The 21,103-nt window shown below is 34.7% G+C and overlaps 2 protein-coding genes across 2 annotated transcripts; both read right to left on the minus strand.

Annotated features, from left to right (window-relative positions):
* Nucleotides 1-1,883: 1,883 nt before the first annotated feature.
* Nucleotides 1,884-6,419, minus strand: LOC123529928 (uncharacterized). The gene is made up of 2 exons (XM_045310525.2): nucleotides 6,212-6,419; nucleotides 1,884-5,839 (listed from the first exon to the last, which is right to left on the minus strand). The coding sequence occupies exons 1-2, from the start codon at nucleotides 6,333-6,335 to the stop codon at nucleotides 4,866-4,868; spliced, it is 1,098 nt and encodes a 365-aa protein (XP_045166460.2). The 5' UTR covers nucleotides 6,336-6,419; the 3' UTR covers nucleotides 1,884-4,865.
* A 128-nt stretch (nucleotides 6,420-6,547) lies between these two features.
* On the minus strand, nucleotides 6,548-20,607 carry LOC123530278 (protocadherin Fat 4-like). Its single transcript, XM_053520937.1, has 15 exons — nucleotides 20,467-20,607; nucleotides 18,837-19,056; nucleotides 18,374-18,561; nucleotides 17,769-17,898; nucleotides 17,294-17,509; nucleotides 16,909-17,019; nucleotides 16,460-16,621; nucleotides 16,119-16,220; nucleotides 15,538-15,774; nucleotides 10,951-14,989; nucleotides 10,075-10,398; nucleotides 8,131-8,177; nucleotides 7,897-7,946; nucleotides 7,158-7,275; nucleotides 6,548-6,942 (listed from the first exon to the last, which is right to left on the minus strand). The coding sequence occupies exons 1-15, from the start codon at nucleotides 20,605-20,607 to the stop codon at nucleotides 6,548-6,550; spliced, it is 6,480 nt and encodes a 2,159-aa protein (XP_053376912.1).
* Nucleotides 20,608-21,103: the final 496 nt, after the last annotated feature.

The raw sequence follows: 21,103 nt of genomic DNA on the forward strand, positions 1-21,103 counted from the left end.
AGTGTAGCCTGGCCTCGAGTGGACCGCGGCGGCATATCCGGCAAATAACTACCTCCGTACAACTAGGATCTGTCTTCTATACATTTTCAATTAGCCATCAATTGGCATCGCGTCCGAAAAAATTATGAATTGATTCACAGAGTGCATGTTTGATGCTCTGTCCTTGTAGATGACAAACGCTTTCCCTTTTCGTTATGTCTGACGGGCAGGTGGAGTAAACACTTAAATTCTTGACAGGCAATTCTGAAAGTTCACTAGGACTGATCGAGCTGTTTTGATATTTGTCTTCTGTTCAGTTTCGCCTTGTTTGTAATAGTGTTTTCATTCTGCAAAGTCACTGAACATGAATAAATGGTCCAGTAAATGTATTTTCATACCGTTTATTTTGTCAAAATTACGCGTGTGGATAACATTTGTTTACATTTACATGATCCTTTAGATTCGAAAATGAAGACCCATATGAAACTAGATTTTTATTAAATAAATACTGATTCTACACTCACTTTATACCAATAAAATAGTATTTAGAACAGAATTATAGTGTTTAAGAATTGTGCACCATTTATTTAATGCTGTGCTCAGTAATATAAGAAAGAATGCAATGTTACTGTCAGAAATTATCAGACTGGTGCTGCACTGAAAACAGTTTTGAGCCGTGCCATGAGAAAATCAACATAGTGGGTGTGCGACCAGCATGGATCCAGACCAGCCTGCGCATCCGCGCAGTCTGTTCAGGATCCATGCTGTTCGCTTTCAAACGCTATTGCAATTTGAGAAACTGTTAGCGAACAGCATGGAGCCTGACCAGACTGCGCGGATGCGCAGGCTGGTCTGGATCCATGCTGGTCGCAAACCCACTATGTTGATTTTCTCATGGCGTGGCTCTTTTATATTTAAAAGTTCAAATTTGCTCTTCATTGTTGCATCATTAGGAAGTATGTATGTCGAGTAGCACACACAATTATTTACGATTATTTCGCCTTTGTTTATTACAGACAAATAATATTTTTCTTTTGTAACTAAGGGGTTGCTAATTAGTACATTACAAGATTTGAACCATTCTCATATAAGCTGCGTAAGGATTACAGTGTTATACAGTAAACAATTGAATGGATTTTCATCACTGATCGACCTTAAAGAAAAGGTAACATATCCCAGGAATTTAAATGTTATTTTGAATTTGATGTTTAGTACATGGTTTATTTTTGTGGATCCACAACTCGATCATTGCGATTTTTCACTGCGAGTTTTGCTTCAGTAATCAATAACAAAAAACAACAATGCTACCCTTTTCTGTACAAATTAGGATCTGTTTGGAATATTTTGGACGTTACTAAAAAGTTTATATTAGCCCGAAATTCATTTGTATTCTTTACCTGTTAGTGCCAAAGATTTGCATAAAAATGAGAAATACAAATATCTACCTTGTTTTGTTTTTTGTTGTTGTTTTTTTTTTTTGCAATTACAGATTGTAGGCAAAAACAATTAAAGTTTCATTGACTGAATGTAGTAGTATGCGCAACATTGTAATAACTTTGGTTTTATATACTGTTAAACATGATAGGATAAAATCATGTTTCTATATGGTAAGATAATTGTTTAAAACTTTAAAACTGAAAGAGATTGAATAAAAAAGCTGAAAGACGATGTTAGTACAATAACTCGGGAATCATCCATCTGTCGTCTTGTTGGTAATTTGGTTGTGGTGAGTTTTCATATAATGGCTATTGAATATATTACCTTCTCTTGTACCTCTTTTTCGTCTGCAAATGTAAGAATTAAAACACGAACAGCAAGAGAAGTTGACTTTTCTAATCTATATTTTTAATCAAGTTCAGATAATTTAATTACAACATGATTTTAACGTCAGTATGATGGTTATATAATAATTGTTTCTACTTCAGTAACCAAAATTGATGTGATATATATTTTATAAAATGAATGTAAATGCAATAAATTTCAATGATGTTATGTTATGTGTGAAATGATTTTGATGTGAGACCGTATATTTTTGAATAATAATTATCATGTTGTTATCTTCGTCATATATTATCAAAGGAATGAAATTACACTTAAGGAGGTAGGTTACCTTCATATGTGTATGTGCACATGTCCAACCGGAAGCTAATGTGATGATTTACGACGACGTTTACGACAAACCAAATGTGTTCGTATAACCATTCTTTAGAAAAAAAATCATGAACCTGTCTCCGATCTGATGCTTAATGGTTTAATAATGCAGAAATAATTAATAAATTGTCGCAGAAACGCTTCAAAACATTGTTGCTTTAAAATGACGTCATTGACGTCATGACGTTACGTGTCAGTTACCGCGCAAAATAAATAGCTTTTATTTTGAAAGTATTTTGCTTCTTTTATATACATTGTAGCTATTTTGAAATGTTATGCGGAATGTAAGAAAATGGATGATGGTAACCAATGTTATTGGGAATATAGCTGGGTGAAAGGTTAATTAATACGGCCATTTTCAAATAAAGATTGGGCAGTTTGATTTCTAATACCTATTTTTCAGTTTCCGTTGATAATTAGTTACTTATATATTAAAACTAAGCCCTAAAATTGTCCAAATTTCACTAGAAAATTGTGGTTTCTTGAATTAAAATGATGTTACCATGGAAACGAAGCCCGTACCCTATATATCTAAATGTAAAATTCAAAAGCTTTGATACTGATCTATTTAAGGAACACAGCTTCGGCATTTTATTTTCATTTCAACAATGTCCATAATAACAATAGCAGCATGCAGAACGATTTTTCCATAAAAAAATGTCAGACGAGGGGTGCTGCTGTAAGTATCTTAAGCTGTGAAATTTGTAAATAACACGAAAATATTACTTACGTTAGAATTAAAATGTTTTAAAGCTACATTAACAAGAAAGAAAGTATGATAAACAGCAAGATATAAGTTATTTTAAACATATCTGTTGCCATGGTTACTTTAAACTTTAAGAAAAATAGGGTACCATGTAAAGTGCTATTCCATGTTGGTCATTAACAGAATGCCACTGAAGCCGTCGAAAAACACGTTTTCATACATAGTTGTTTAAAAATGAGAGAAAATGCGTTACCATGGAAACACGAGCCCGCGACATATGTATTTCAAGCTTATATTAGAAAGCTAACGCGCATACTATAAAAAATATTAATAATGCAGACTTCTACGGATAACAATAAAACCAAAATGCACTTAAAACTGTTAAATATACGTATTTTCCTTCTACTTTCTATATAAAATACCTTTAGAGGGCCATGTTCTTCGAACCTGTATAAAAATTGTACTTGAAGGGCCAGAGATAAAAGAAATTGAGATTATAACAGTCAAAACATTAAATTACACGAAATACAAAAAATTGCTGCGGTTAAACTAATTTGAATTTACCCTGGTAACAAGGTAACCTACCTCCTTAACATACTTGCTCACGTCACGAAAACTTACAGAAAAAAGGAAGTAACTATTCTAGCACGTTCAGTTCGATCGCAATTCCAGTGACAGATGCTGACATGCTAAGACTTTAAGACCCACTACAGAATGACTGTATTCCTTTGTGTTTCCATGATGGTAATTATTCAAGATTTGCATAAATATGACAAATGCAAATATCTACCTTGTTTTTACAGATACATATTGACAGTTACACATAGGAGGCAAATCAATTGCAGTTTCATTGATTGAATGTAGTAGATTGCACAAAATAGTGAGAACTCGATAACTTTGTTTCATAAACTATCAAACATAATGGGATAAAATAATATGTTTGTGTTTCATTTAAACTTGATGCGTTTAGTTAAGTTTCGACCATAATCTTGTTTCTACAGGGTAAGATAATTGTTTAAAAGTTTAAAATATACTGAAAAGAAATTGACTGAATAAAAAAACTGAAAAATGATGTTAGCACAGTAACTCAGGAAGAGCTTTAAATCATCAATCTGTCTTCTTGTTGTGAAGCTGTATTATACCTGTATTATCAGAATAATTTTCACGAAGTCTGCATGGAAGAAAAAGTTGGTAACTTAGTTGTGGTGGGTCTTTAAATAATAACTATAGTATATATTATCTTCTCTTGTATGTTTTTTTGTCTACAAATGTAAGAGTAAGAACACGAACAGCGAGAAAACTTGGCTTTTCCTATCTATATTTTCATCAAGTTCAGATAATTTATAACATGGTTTTGTACATCAAGTGTTCCTACTTCGGTAATCAAAATGTGTATTTATATAATCTATATTCTTTCAAAATGAATGTACCTGCATGGATGTAGTGTAACACATTGCAATGTTGTTATTTTATGTGTGAAATGATTTTGATGTGAGACTGTATATTTGTATTTAAGATCATGTTGTAATCTTCCTCAAATATAATCAAACGACATGTCCAGTTTCACTTGTGCTTTGTAGTGATTTTTTATTGTAAATCAAAAATAAAATTTCGTATAATAACTAAAGGCAAATATGCATGTTTTTCTTTTGTTTTGCGTGCGTATGTTTTTTCGAGGAGTATTTGGAAGGTATGTATTAGTTAATTCTTTCTTAATATCACAGAGCGTGACATTGTTGATAGATAACATAAACATTTATACAGAGACAGGAAAGAATACCGGCAGAAGTAGTACTGCCTGTGTCATAACCAAAGTATATATACAAATGAATACTAGTATACAAAGGCATTGAATATATGTATCTTTAACATACAACTAAAATTGAAGTTCAAAATTTTACAAAACATTAGATTAAAGCCTTGTAACAACACAAACTACTGTATAACAAGTACGTTTGTTACTGTTGTTTATGTTTTACGTGCTCATAGATCCAGTATCAATTCTTTTCCGACAGCATTGGCACGAAGCTTATGGAATATCCAGAGTCATAAGTTTCCGCGGTTTATATATAGATGGCTGGTTTGAAATCAAAGGGACTGCGATATTTGCCGGCAGAGAACGTCCTTCGCGGACGGTTACCGCTTTAGAAGGCCCATCAGGCTTTTTTACATTCTTCGTAGACACTCGTCGACCCACTATCTTGGCCCATCCAGCGTAGAAAGGATCTTTCGAAAGGCAATCCTTCTTTTCTGACTTACCTTTCGGAACCTTGCATGTGACATTTTCTAGATTCAGTGGTTTGTATACTGGTCTGACAAATTTGACAGTCTTAACTGCAGCTTCCTTTTTGTCAGTTCCTTCACAAGATGGACCTCCTTCGTCGTTATTATCTGCCTCTGTGTCATCCGTTTTTACGGGCTTAGCAAAAGCAATGGTCTCATCTTTAACATCTTTTTCTGTTTCAGTGTTCGCCTGCTTCAACAAGGCCTCGTTGTTCTTCAAATTATCATGTTTATCTAACTCAATACTTTCGATACTTGTGGCACTGTCTTTCTTTTTTGAACCTGTGTCTTTATTTCCGTTATCAGACATTCCAGAATCCTCTGTTTTGTTTCGATCGCCAGTTTGTAATGCAATGTTTTGTTTCCCTTTGGTATAATCAACACCTGTACGTCGCTTTCTGACGAAACTGGATTCTCTTTGTATATCATTATCAGCTTTCTTACAGTCTGAATCAAATACATTATCTTCCCCATTGCCATTCGCATCATGGTCAGGATCGTGGTCGACATTCATTTCCCAAATAGTCGTTGTACTAAAGCGTGTTCTGCTAGTTTTCCTACGAATCGGTGGTGTTTTAAATGTACTCATTTTGGCTCCGTGCCTTTCATTGAAATCGCTGGTCACAACACTTTCTCTTTGCTCAACAGCTCCCTTCAGTATTTCATCTGTAACATAGATCTTGTCTCCAGTTCTTGTATTATACATATACTTTTTACCAGCTGAAAATAAATGTGGGATAAAAGAGTTTGTTATTTCAATGCCCACGTTATTTGTTTAAAAACATCTAAGTCCGATTATTTCAAGTATTATAATATTGAAACCGTGCGTCAATGGTGCGAATGTATTATTAATGAAAATGCAAAGCATGCTATATATTTTAAGGGATGTTCCGTTGACAGCAATTAATTTTAATACGATTTTGATGAAAAAACGTAAAGTGTGTATAGAAGTTAACAATTGGGATGAATTAGCTTGAGCTTGGTTTGAAGGATCATATTCAGTAAATTATTAGCCATATGTATTGCTACTTTAACGTGATAATGCAATATACCAATTAATGACATAAAATGCACTGGAAATTTCATACGCACTTGTGACATCTTTGCCAACACCATCGTATTCTTTCCCGCCAATTATTATGGGACCATTTCCCGTCCTTTGCTGTTGTCCAGTTTTTATTGTACTGTTTGTGTCTGAAGCAGTTTCCTGGGCCATTTCCACGGAGTCAATATCCAGGCTGGACAGACTTTCATCATCTGGGACCACTAGATTAGTTAACTTTGGTCCTTTTGATTGATTAATATTCTGAAATTAGCAAAGATAAAAGGTAAGTGTAGATTTCCTGTAACGGAAAATATAATAGACGGGTTGTAGTTGGTATTTGAGTATAATTTGTCCTGCACTTGCGCATACTCTAATATCTATATTCACATGTGGTTTTGTGTTTTCAAAAAGAAGAAAGGACTTCTTTTATTCACGTGGAATTTTGTTATTTTGTCGATCGTTCTTTTTATCATTTTGATATAGGTATTGAGGGAACTTACGTTTACGTTTGCATCTTCTTGACTAGTCTCCTGGACTGTAGCAGGCTGTTTATTAACTTCAATAGTTTTGGTAGTAAACGGTGCGATGGGTTCCGATATAATTGGTGCTTTTGTAGACTGTTTGCTGGCAGCTTCTATATTAGTAGCTTTAATTGTATCATTTGCAATTTTACGTAATTCGTTAACTCCATCCAGATGAGACACTTCAATTAAAGGTACGGACTTCATTTTCTTGGTGAGGAATTTTGGTTTAAATACAACGTCATTTTTCTCGTTTTCTGCAAAATGAAGCTTTAAAGTTACTACTGGCGGCAGCGCAAGATACACGGAGTTTCTTATTAACTATTTTGTTGTTGGTAGTTTTCATTTTTATATGTTTTTAATATTAACAAATGAATTAAAGATTTATACAGTTTTCTTCTAAATTCCTGCACGCATAGATAAAATATCTTCACAAAATATAATTTCTTTAAATTGCCAAGACACTAGATACCTGTTTGTGACTGGTTTGCGCCCAGGGTTGTGTCTATAAGCTTATTCCGCTGCTCTTCGGTCATACCACTTAAGATTTTCATAGCATTCACTAAGGGGATCAGATCAGCAGTAGATGACTGCAATACAGAGCCAAGACAGAAAACGATTTAAGGATATCTTACATTTTGAGTACAATATGTAATAGAAAGAGTAGAGGTTCACGAGAATAATTAGGTTATTTAGGAAATAACCTCATTATCCGCCAATATGAACAACGCATTCGGTTAACATTCCATTTTAAGCGTTGGTACTATCACGTGACAAGCGTACTCCTAACTAAAACGTTTTCAGAAAGTTCAGCACTTCCCTACAGTATTCTGTATGTAGGCGGGACCTAAGACATGTTCTCTAACTTAGTTAGAGTACGGCTTATAGCCACGCCTCTTCCTCAGTTGAAGCATATTGCAGATAGAAGTTAACAGTTATAACGTCACTGCAGGTAAACCATGATACAAAATTATTTTAAAGGACAAAGCTCCAACTGTCTCAGTTGTCCTGGTTAATAATGTTAACAAAGTTTGAAATATTAGATGACCATTTTTTCTTTTGTTAGTTTAACACTCAGTTTGAACACGGCTAGATATTTTTTACTATAATAATAATAATAATAATAAAAATAAAAATAAAAACAAAAAACAAAAAAAAAACACACACACACACACACACAGTTTTAATTGAATTTGAATAAAAGCACTTACAGATCGTCGTAAATTGTTATATTTCGGATTAATCTTGTTTGTGTTAGGTGCTGGAAAGAAAAAATGAGAATATGATAATTATGCAGGTTTATCTAAATTTGGTAATTAAATCCACAACTCTAATATATACATTTGAAATGCGAAAATACAAATATAATTGTGTTAAGTTTTACAATTGCTTCCAATATCGAAACATTAAGCGTGTTAGGGAAATATTTTTATAAATATACGTACGAACTGACAAACTCGGTTTTGGTGCCCTTTCCGCATTAACAATGTTCCTGGAAGTAAAAGAGATAAAATAAAAGGTTGAATCATTTCTATTTTTAACTTGCAGTAAATAGATGCCTTATACCATAGGATACAGGTGCCACAACTAGCTGTCACTGTATGACCAAATGTTTCTTGTTAACAATTTCAAGACTAAACTTGTTTTTTATCCTCATTTTTAAGAAACCAGTATTTGAAAGGGTCTGTCATGTGGATGATATTACCAGTGAACAAATGGACAAAGAAACACAAAATGCACTTTCCATTTTATGATGGTTATGTTAGAATACTATTGTCGGGATAACGCAAGGTTTTTGTGTTATAACGTCTGCAGAATCCCGAGGGATTGGTTGGTGCCCGAGCCTGTAGGGCGATGGTACCAACATATCCCGAGAAATTTTGAAGATGTTATAACACGAAAAGAATATAGGCTAACGCTATTCTAGCATAAAACGTAAAAGTAAATGAATATTTTGTCCCTCAACGTTTAATTTCCATGAAATGCGCGGTAAAGTCTATGTTGTTGTTTTTTTTTCACGCTGACGTCATTTCCTTTTGAATTATCCGTTTTGGGGCCGTCATAAGTTTACGCTTTGCCACGGAACGCGCATATATAAAAATGTGCTATAACGGCACCTGAGCGCGAGAATCTCTCTGTTAACGCACGTTTTCTCTCCTATTAAACACCCCCGAAAAGTGACAATAACAGCAATTTATGCTAGAATAAACAATATGTAGAGACATAAGATGGAAAAAAACTCCAAGATAAAACCTATGGTTCACGTAAAATTTCATTACTCTTGGTTAAACGTTTTTTGAGATATGTACAACGCAAACTTTTAAACCCTGTATGCGTATTTTGACAAAGTGAAGTTCCATTATTATGGTTTTATTAAAACAAAACCAAATGTGCAAAACGTCCTATGCTGAATAACATTCCTCTTAAGTTTTGTGACCACGTCAAATACTTTTCAAGATAAAGGCGACACAAATTCTATACATATTTTTACTAGCGCAAACTTTGTTTTTTAAGAATGTAAGGTTTTAGCAGTAATGCGGTCAAAATGTGTTTCCTTGTTGTACTTGAAGAAAGTCCTTGATAAATAGAACATAAGTTTTTCCATTTCAGCGCTTTTGTGCGTAAACCGGGTGTCAAGAAGGCATTATTTCATGGCATGTAATGTACATGTATGTTTATATTCACGTGTCTTCAGTTGTTCCCTCCAAAAGGGCAGTTGAGAGTTTATCCTTCGGACTGGTTTCTGAAATGTGGCAATATGAGGGTACCTAACCTCAGTTGACTTGCATTTCACTACTTTCTATCCAACACCTTTTTTTCTTTTTCGTTTTCTTGAATCAAATGTATGTATGTCTTGAGGAAAAATAGATCTAAGGCTGATTGAAGATTATAAAATAAATGGATCCTAAGTGACTGACTTTCATATCAAATAAAAACTCCTTATAATAACTATATAATATAACCTGAATTCCCTAACAAAAATCCAATACTTCAAACGCTGAACAACTTTTTTTATAATGTTGGATGACTATTTCATTTTTTTAGACATACACAACACAATAAAAGAGAACGGAGGGACAGACAGACGGATGGGCGGAAAAGGGCAAATGTAAATGCCTCCCAAAAAATATATAATAAAATTTAATAATGGGACAGATGAGGGCACAAGAGGTGTTAATTTCTTCCTTTTTATTATGTCTCTTATTATCACATAATATATATGTAAAAGTCGCCCCGAAAGTTTTTTCCACTAAAATGATTAAGAATGAGAAAATACGTTTTTTTTTGTTCAAAATGCGGGCAATTATTTTTGGTTAAAATAACAATAATATTGACTTTACATGTGTTTTACTAGTAACCAATTTACTGTAGTCTTAAGGATGACTCACGATTTACTTCGCTTCTTTGTCTTGAACACTATCCCTGCAATAATCAGGCCAACGATAAGTGCAGACAGTATTACACCAAGTATCCATTTTCCTGTTGTACTTCGTATCCATGGTGTCTTGTACTTGAACTTATCTTTGTATGGGACAACAGAGACGACGGGGAAGTTGTCAAAACTTTCAGATGTGAGATCATGTGACACACCATCTTCTGGTCCTCGTAAAACGCTGAGAATGTCACTCTGCATAAGGAAGTGTTTCTTGTTTTGTACCTTTGACATGCTGTTTGTCTCATTGTCTCGGATAACATAGATGTAAGACAGTGACCTACAGCAGTATAAAATCATTAAAAATTAGATGCTAACAATGCAAGCAATCACAATTAGAGCATACGCAGGATATTAAAACACCCTTTATCATTTGGTAGAATATTACAAGTGTTGTATACGCCTATCAGAAATGAAAAACGCGTGTATTCATACCAGTGTACATTTTAAACATTTTATATAAACAGTAATAAAACACACATATGTACCTATAACTTCGCACATCAAAATTCTGCATCAACATATCGCAAATGATAAGGGTAACAATTGTGTCAGAATAAAACATGAAATTAAGTATACCCTTGAAATAAAAGTCTTCTTCGGACAGGCGTAAAAAGATCTTCAGTTTTCCATATTCTTGGTAAATTAGACGGAAACAGGTCTTGAAGCCGGTTTAGTAATAAATACCTGAAATATATAGGCTTTTTAATAAGATTTATAATGACATTTTTTTTCTGTTTGTACAGACGTTTGACAACTTTAAATTGCATTTTATTTCAAGCATATCTGCAAATTATTTACAACTGTCAATACAAGGAATAGGATTAATTACCTATTCAGTTCGAGCACCTCCTTTGGGACGCTGTGAGTGAAGACTACCACGTGCTTCGTAGGAAAAAAAGTATCCACCCGAACGAGAGCAAGGCGTCCTCGTGCTTTGTCAGGCGTCATCAATACAGCTACAACCCACATAAAGAAACTTTTCCCGTCCTCCAGATCTACATCATTTTGTATTGTTATGCACCCTGTTTCTCTTGTCACACCAAAAACACTGTGCTGCTTTTGTGCGATATAGTTAACCTTTGACGCTGAAACATTCAGCCCAAACATTTCGGGTGCTATACATCCAACAACAAAGTTCTTACTTGCAGAGACTGGCATTTCAAGGTTTATGATCGCTGAAGCCTTAGTCATACCACGGACTACATTTTCGTCAATATCAACGACTTGAACGTTTACTTGGGTCGACCCTTGTCTAGAATATTGCCCGTTGTCTTTCGCAACAACCGTGAAATTTAAATGATCAACGGCTTCATAAGATATGGATGACTGTACAACAAGAGTACCGTTTTCATTAAGGGAAAATATTTTATTTGCATCTCCCTCTTTACCATTACTTATACTGTAAGTTACTTTTCCATTGCTGCCATCATCCATATCACTAGCAACGATCGAAGCAACACTAAATCCAATTGGAGTATGCTCCAACACTAATATATTGTAAACTTGTTCTTCAAATTGCGGAAAGTTATCATTTTCATCCTTAACAGATACATGGACATAGATGTCTGTTTGAATATTCTGACTGAGTTTGTGAGTTGATTTTACGCGGAGGTAGTAATCAGTATATATTTCCCGATCAAGAACTTTATTCAGGAAAATGTTTCCGTCTTCTTCAGATATCCGAAAATGTTTCTTATAGTTTCCGCTCACAATAGCATACCTTGATGATGACATTGACGTTGACGATCCAACAGCACCAACAAATGTATTTGGTGACGCATATTCAGACACTTCAAATAAAAAGTCTTCAGTTTCAGTAACCAAAGGCGGGTGGATTTCTATAAGTACTGTCACAGAAGTAGATAGTCTTGGGATTCCTCTATCCTTTGCGACGATAATAATACTGATGTCATTTTCTATTTCAGTTAAATCAGAAAATGTGAAGACATGACCGGATTTAGCATCGATCTGAAAGAGTTCATCATTATCTTCTGAAATCTGATATTCAAGAAGAGCATTGTCACCTGCATCAGCATCCAAAGCTGTGACACTTATAACATGTGATTCCACAGGGGAAAATCTATCAAGCGACACATCATATGTGCTTTCCAAGAAATAAGGACTGTTGTCGTTTACATCAGTAAGTATAACTGATAACGTGGTAGTTCCAGTTAGTGATGGAACCCCTTTATCTTCTGCCTCCACGACAAAAATAAACAAGTCTTCTGATTCTCTGTCTAATTCTTTTGCAACGGTTAATTCACCAGTCTCTGAATCTAATTCGAAAGTTCCATTATCATTCCCATGTACGATTCTATATAAAAGTTCTCCTCCAACACCGGTATCACCATCATGGGCTCTGATTTGGTAAATCATTCTTCCAAGCGCATAGTTCTCCCTCACTTTTATACTTGGACTTTCTAGTTCAAATATTGGTGGTCTATCATTCACATCAATGATATTGACTGTAACATAGGTGCTGCCTGTGAGTCGAGGCGATCCGTTGTCAAATGCTATAACTGACAACTGATATATTGTATTGTACATAAAATTGAGCTCTTTCTTTAAGCTCAGTGTTCCGGCGAAAGGATCTATTCTAAATGTTTCTGCGTCTTCATTTTTTAAAAGTTCATACGTTATGAAAGAATTTTGACCTCTGTCTAAATCTGTCGCCGATACGCTACCAATGTTTGATCCAAGTTTTGTGTCCTCGTTAATATTTAATGTATACATGCTATTTTCAAATGTCGGTTTGTTATCATTTACATCATCTATTTCAATCTTCAGTGTCATTTCATCATTAAGAGACGGTCTGTAAATATTCTTCGACACTAACAATAACATAAATACATCTTTATCAAAAGTCTTGTCAAGCTTTCTAGCGACTGTTATTTCGCCCGTATTCCAGTTTATTGAAAATAATCCATTTTCATTTCCGTTCTCTATAGAATACATCAAGTCATTTCCATGACCTTCTCTTGCTCCATCCAGTGTTCCGTCCGCATCATAAACGGAGTTACCTACATGAACATTTTCAGAAATATGTATTACTTCAAGATCAATTGCAAACTTTGGAATCCTATATTCAGGAGTAACCTCAATTATAACAGATGCAGTGGATGTTCTTTGTGGAGAGCCATTGTCTCTTGCTTCTATTTCAAGAAGATATTCATTGATAAGTTCGAAATGTAAATTTCCACTCACATACAGTTTATTTGACCGAAGCACAAACACATTTCCTCTATTTCCTTTAGTAACAGATGTACTTATTAAAGCATTTTCTCCAATATCTGCATCCGTTACCTCTATGAGACCAACAAAATCGCTGGCTTTTGAACGTTCATTAACATCAAATTTATATAAATTAGAGCTGAAAATTGGATCATTATCGTTAATGTCAGACACACTTAGTGTAACACTAGCTGAGACAGCTTTACCGTTTCCTTCAGCTGTTACGACCAAAGTATGCACATCTTGTTTCTCTCGGTCTAACAGCCTGGATAAAAATATTTCTCCGGAGTCTTTCTCAATTATGAAGTGTTCTTTAGAAATGTCATCAATATCATATGTCAATTTCTTGTGAACATCAAGATCTCTTGCTTTCATAGCGAAAACTTTCGCTGCAATTGGTGTGTCCTCCGGCAAAGTAGTTTCCAGGTCGGAACCAATGTTAATGAACGTTGGAATATATTCATCTGCATCTAAAACTGAGATTAAAACTGTTGCTGAACCGGTATGTCTGATGCTACCTCTGTCAGACGCAGTAACTATAAGTGTGAAAAAATCGTTTCTTTCTCGGTCAACAACTGTTCTCGTTTTAACTATGCCGTTTTTGTCTATGACGAATGAATTATCTATATTACCGCCAGTTATATCGAAAACAATGTTAGCGTTATCATGTAAATCCGCATCATTTGCATCAAGATCAATCAACTCTGTTCCAACTTTGATGTTTTCCATCAGTGAAACATTGTAAAAAGACATTTCGAATTTTGGAGCATTGTCATTTTCATCAAGAACGGTGATGTCAATAGTACTTTCGGCCTGCTTGCCGCTTACAGTTTCTTTAACACCGACATTTATCAAATAATGATCCGTTTCTTCTCTATCGAACACACGCCATGTAAACACCTTTCCAGATATTTTGTCAATTTTTACAAGCGGTGATTCAAGGTCCATTACTTTTTTGTCTGATGTGATATTCTTTATGAAGTATTCAAATTGCTCAGATACACTTTCTGCCTTTACTTGGAAAATCTGAGACCCAATGCTTATTCCCTCTGAAACTTGTAACTTCTTTGGCAAATTCTTAATCGTCGGTGTTCCTCCAATTTTAATTACAATCAAAACAAATGTATCTAGCGAAGGATTACCGTTATCGTTCACTTGAATCTCTAACCGGTATTCAGGTGAAGACGGTTTTTGCATTACAACTAAACTGCCATCGATCGACATAGAGAAGTCATTGTTCGTATTGCCGGATATTACAGTATAAGAAAGTTTGCTGTTAGATGCTGCATCGGCATCGGTACATTGAAGGGTCTGGATCACATCGCCGCTAGAGGTGGGTGGGATAAGCTTCTTAGAATAAAAGCTCATTTCACAATTAGGTGGATTATCATTCCGATCTAAAACCTTAACCTTTACAACGACTGACCCAGTTTTTCTCTCTGATTCAGACATATCCGTACCTAGTATATCTACGTCAAAAGTTTCTTCCGTTTCTCTATCGAGTGTTTGCAAAAGTCTTACAATACCTGTTCGTGACTCGATCACAAATCTTTCTTCGTCTGGTCCAATTTCATAGGATATTGTTCCGTCAGTACCAGTATCATTATCTGTAGCCGAGACTGTGAATACTGATATTCCTGCAAACATTTCAATGAATTTAGTACTATCCGTATCACTGAATCAAGCGTGTACTATATTCACATAGTTGGATAAAGTATACCCTTTATTTCAGATATCCGGTACAAGTAAATAAATATGTCATTTCAAATTGCTTCTGTGTTAACAGAAACCATTTGACAAAGTTTTAATAGTACATTAGTAGATGGATATATATGTATATGTAGACGGTTTGCCGTTGATACCATGGACATGCTGAGCGCTTCATGAATTGCTAGGTTCTTATTTTGTATTTCTATTTTACGAACTTTTAATAAAACTTACCTTCATTAAGCATAATATTCAATCGTTTGTCTTTCATGAGCAGACTCAACCAAACCGAGTCTGATATTATTATGCTTGGTTGCATTCTATGCTTCCTAAGGATCTTCTTACAGATTTTATTTCCTTACTGATCTTTGCTCTTGTAAGTCATTTTAATTACAGTTTACACAGATAATAGTGAACTAGTTTATCATAATTTTCGATATCATTCTACAGTGTATAAAGTCTTAAATATCAAAAGTACCTATTGTAGTATCTTCAGGAATCAGAACGGTTGCAATCTCTTTAAATATCGGTACAAACTCGTTAACAGGAAGTACAGATATAATGACGGTACAAGTAGACCACCTTGTAGGACGTCCTTTGTCAGACGCTCGAAGGTAAACAGTGTGGGCATTTTTCCTTTCAAAATCTAGTTTTCCCATCAGAGAAATAACACCTGTCTTGGAGTGTATGTCAAATAATGAATCTGTGTTGCCCCCTAGGATAAAAACATTTAACATTACCAATTTAGTATTAGGTTTTTATTCGTACGTGTTGTCGTTATCTGTATACTGTGCTTTAAATGGTTATATATTTTGTATACATTTTTCTACTGTTTACATCCATACATACACTACTGGATATATCTTACTGGACTTGTGTCATTATTATTTAAAATATATACACGATTTTGAAATGGTAAATTGAAAAGAAAACGTTTGTCTGGAATTCATTGTCATAGAAAACAAAACCAATCTGTTGCAAAACTCAAACTGATTGAAGGATAAAGCATGAAGTTTAAAAAGTCTTTCAGTCTTAACAAGGACTTCCAATAACTCTTACCAATTATTTGATACTGTATGACTCCATTCGGACCTGTGTCACTATCGGTGGCTGTCACAGTTGCTATTTCAGTTTTTGCCGGAAGTGCTTCAGATATGTGTACTTGAAAAACATCCTGAAACAATCTGACAAGGTTTTATGCGATAATTTTTCGTTAGGACATTTAAAGAATATTCATCGAGATAAAGCCAGTGCGAATAATTGTACTGTTAAAGAGGGGTGTGGAAAGAATTAGAATTATTTTATATACTTAAATCTACTTTTAAAGGTGACGAAACTATTGATTTAAACGTTCTTGATTGAAGAGTATGAATAAAATTCCATTTGATAATAAGAAATACGCGCCTTGTCAAACTCTGGAGTATTATCGTTGACATCTATAACATTGATGATAACGTTCGTGCTCACTCTATCCAGCGGATTGTTATGGGACACAGCTGATACGGGTATTGTGTATGTGGCGCCCTTTTCATGGTCGAGCTCTTGGCTCAAAAATATGTCTCCTGTATAATTGGAGAAACAACATTAACGCTAACAATTCCTTACTTTAAGACTATTTATTAAATGTAGATGCGTCTAACATGCTGTCTGAGCGGCAAGTAAACTCTTACTAGCATATATCGGTCAAAGTTTGTTATTTAAATATTAAAGAAATTGTCCGACTTGTTTAGAGTGAATTCCATTAAACAAGTTTACAAACATTATATGATCTTTCCGAGAGAAAATAAAATGATATTCGAAGACAAAACATGACAAATTTGACCTGTTGTAGGTTTAATTGTGAAAATACTGCTATAGTCGTCCATGTAATAAACGACAACAGCATCGTGATCGTTAGAGTCCAGGTCATCTGCTGATACACGCACTACAAGTTTCCCAACGGATGAATGTTCCTCAATATCTGAAAAAGAACGTTGGCATTGCATTACACAGTGGTGAAAATCTTGAAAAGTTTACTGTCTGTTGAAATCTTGTTTCTGCTGGATTTCTCTTAACGAATATGATGTGAAGGTAGGATGAGTTATTACTCATTTGGTCATTAATCCGAAAGGTTGTTTTTTAGGCATCTTCTTTAAACTGTCAAAACTACCTTTTTACTCCAGATGTGTATACATAAATGATAACAGTAAGTAAGAAATTTTGTTTCGTGTATGAAAAGTTACATACTAACTCACCAACTACGTATCTTCCATTTTCAGGCGGTGCCCAGACTGGCGCGTTGTCATCGACCCCCTCCACATATATAACAATGTCAATCAGTGTCGACAATCTTGGGTTTCCCCTGTCCCGAACAACAACAGTCAGGCCCCATACGTTCGGCTCTGTGTCAACGTCAATTTCTTTCGATAGTACAAGATACGGTCCCTGTAGTCTGAACTTCGTATAGTCGCCTGAAATTTAATAGACAGAACATATCAGAATTACCCAAATAAATCAAGGCACTTTAAAAGTAATAAAAATTATATAAACTGTTTATCATGAAAAGGCAAATGTCACTCCTGCAACAAATTACTGTTAAAACCATTCAGTTAGGGTCACGATCCTGTCTCTAGATTTAACGTCAGCCCTGTTTTCCCAACGGATTTAAAAGTTAAAAGAACTAAAAACTTATCAAATTCACTTTCACTTTCTAGCTTATATTTTATGTACCTTCAGTGATGGTATACGAAAGTCTGCCGTTATTTCCAATGTCGGCGTCCGTACATCTAAGAAACTTGATAACTGAACCTGCTGCTTTTGTCTCGTCAAAAGTTTCAGTAACATAGGACTCTTCGCAAACCTGATCGAGGAAAAAAAATCAGGATTTTTTTAAAGGTTTCAGTAAATAGGACTCTAAAGAAAAAAAACGCAAGAATTTCTTTAAAGATTTCAGTAATATAGAAATCTTCGCAAACTTGATAGAGACAATCATCAGGAGCTGCATTTATTTTCTTCCTTTTCAACAATGTGTTTACAAAAATACTGTCTGAATGGTGAACGGGAGAAAGTATCAAACTTGTTTCGATTTATTTTAATATTTCAAAAGGAGTAGGCCTACTGACAACATGTATATTTCAATTTTAGTAATTGTACTCTGTTGCACTTTCTGAAATCCAGATGCGATATGTTTTATTCTTTTAGTGTTTGCTTTTTACTATTTTTTGCTTCTTGATTCCTGTACTTACATTTGCCATTTGAATTTTGCTTCTTTTGCAAATAACAAGAATTGTGTTTCACGGGGATTCCGTAATTTAGGAGAACAGTAAAAACCATACCGGCGGGTTATCATTTATGTCCTTGACATTGATTCTGAGCAGTGTTGTCGACGACCGCCGCTGTGGCACCCCATTGTCTGTAACCTGAATGGTGAGTACATATTCGTTCTTGCGTTCATAATCCAGGTATGTTCGTAGATAAACCTTTGCAGTACTGGGATCCATGTAGAACAGCGTGTCATCGCCATCTACAACCACCAAAATTATGCAGTTACTCTTTCTGCTAAAATGCCTATAATTTTCATAATAATCTAAGAGATTCATATTGAATTAAATACCGCTCACTCAGCATAATGTTGTTTTGTGACCATTAATCGGCTGAGTTTTGGATAGTTTACTTAGTGTTCATATTCAATTTCTGATCTTTCCTGGCTTTGACTTTTTTTATAACCATTACCTGTGTAGCCCTGCCAGAAAATATTTCATTGATGAAGTTAAGTGTCTAGAAATAAAACAAATATACCGAGTATTACTGAAGTGGTAGCGCCATCATCACCCTTGTCGAAGTCGTAAGGTATAGGGTTGAACAGTATGGAACCAGGCTGCTTGTCTTCGTTTATGTACACAGTATACGGCGAGAAGAGGAATAACGGGGCGTAGTCGTTTATTCCAGTGATCTGTATATCCAACACGAAATTGGTGGTTGATCGGACTGGACCATTCTCTATAACCTCTATTGATAGCTTGGATAAATTTTTAAAAAACTGTCTCATTATTGCGTTAGGTCGTGTTATTTAGTTAAAGTTAATATAACGGCGTTGGCTAACCTAATTGTTTTCATAGTCGTTACCCCAGCGCGCAGTGAGCTCAGTTTGCCAATGTTACCTGGAACAACAGTGTCTGGGGGCAGAAGTATTTTAATATTCTATCGTTTTGTCCATTTCAGCATTTTTACAAACTTTATACAACACCAATATTTTGCCACCCCGTGGTGATTGTAATGTTAAAAGCAGTATACCTATATATTATTTCGATCAGGATTGTAATGCACATCTTTCACCCACACAAAACAGGCAAATATTTGGTAGATGCCGTCAATGAGGTACGTAATAATTCTTGATAACGTGTTAGAATCGAAATAGTATATCTGAGACAGTGATTTGCTCTTGAATAATTGTTTGTAGTTTAGTTGCGTATTATTATATCATTTGAGTTGTGCCCTCGTGATGTAATTCCTTCACATCTGAACTCCAAACAATGATTGTATTCAACAGCAATTTACTGTTATGCATTTACTATTTCTTAAGTACTATGATTTAGGAACATATTTTGGCCATACCATCTATTAGCGTAATATGCCATATCTTTGGCAATAGTGTTATGAATGATTTGACGACAAAACAACTTATAATCCCTTTTAGGTAAACGATCCGTTATGGCAATTGGTAACTTCCGTGTTCTTGTATGCTCGTTCGGTACCCTTCGACAAACAAAGATTGTTTTCTTAACATCCGGAAAATGCAGAAATCTCAGACGGAGAATTTGTAATCGGACGGCAGTTGTCCTGGCTCTCTGAAAAGCTGATGACTGATACTTAACCCATTGGCTAAATTATTTAACTTACTTGAAAATTTTAAATAATGACATGTCTGAGAAAAAAAACAACAAAGGAATGGATTTGGCCGCCTTGGTCAAATAGGTCTATTTTACTAATCTACGCAAATTAAAAAAGTGTACAAACAGTCGACGAAAAATAAAAAAAGACATTGAAATCTTATCGTTAAATTTATGTCTTGCAATATTAAACCAATACAGGCTACCGGTAACTTATCAATCAGTATTGTTTATTATGTATGTGTTTTTATGATCTTTATTTGGTTTCATCACAAATTCAATACATAAAGATAAATACAAGGAATAAAATATTTATTTTGTATACTAACTTTAACTTTTGAAAAATATTTTTTTCTATTTCATATCGTAGCCACGAGATGATTTTTTTAAACAAAAGTCTTACAATTTATCTCGTGGCCGCGAGATAAATTGACCGAATTGTTTTTAAAAAGAACTTCATTTTATCTCATGGCCTCTAACTTTGCTCCAAACCTAATGGTCCTAAACTCAAAACTAACAGACTGAATGAACTAACTTACTTGAAACCGTGTGGTCCTTGATTCAAAGCTAATAGACTGATACACATAAACCTTTCCAACATCATTGGTTGTATTAACCCCAAACTTTCCATGTATATTGCCGTCTTTGATGGCAAAGCTGAGTTTCCCTGGTCCTGCCATACTTGGTGCACATTTGATTTCCTTGACAACCGTACCGACGGCGGTGTCTTCCGATACCTCAACATATCCGTAGGAATCCTCACAGAGTGGAGATGCAACTTTTTCCAAGAAAAAAAACCCAACAATTTGAGCCGCACCATGAGAAAACCAACATAGTGCATTTGCGAACAGCATGTTCTGGATCCATGCTGGTCGCAAATGCACTATGTTGGTTTTCTTATGGTGTGGCTCAAGTTTTAAGATATTTTCACAAATAAGTCAAAATATGGAATTAGCATCAGTGCCATTAAGAGTTATAAATGTACTACTCTAACACTTAATTTGAAGCTTGATTTAATGTTCCGAGATAGATTCCATTTAATGTACACTCAACTTATAATGATAAATGCCGCTATTAACGAACTTTAACTATCTCATATAACGAAAAAAGATAAGCATTTCTAAAAATTAGCATCTCTTATATGTTCGATTTAGTTCAGTGGTATACTTCTGAAAA

Source organism: Mercenaria mercenaria, chromosome 13 (genome assembly GCF_021730395.1).
Source record: "Mercenaria mercenaria strain notata chromosome 13, MADL_Memer_1, whole genome shotgun sequence".
Lineage (NCBI taxonomy): Eukaryota > Metazoa > Mollusca > Bivalvia > Venerida > Veneridae > Mercenaria > Mercenaria mercenaria.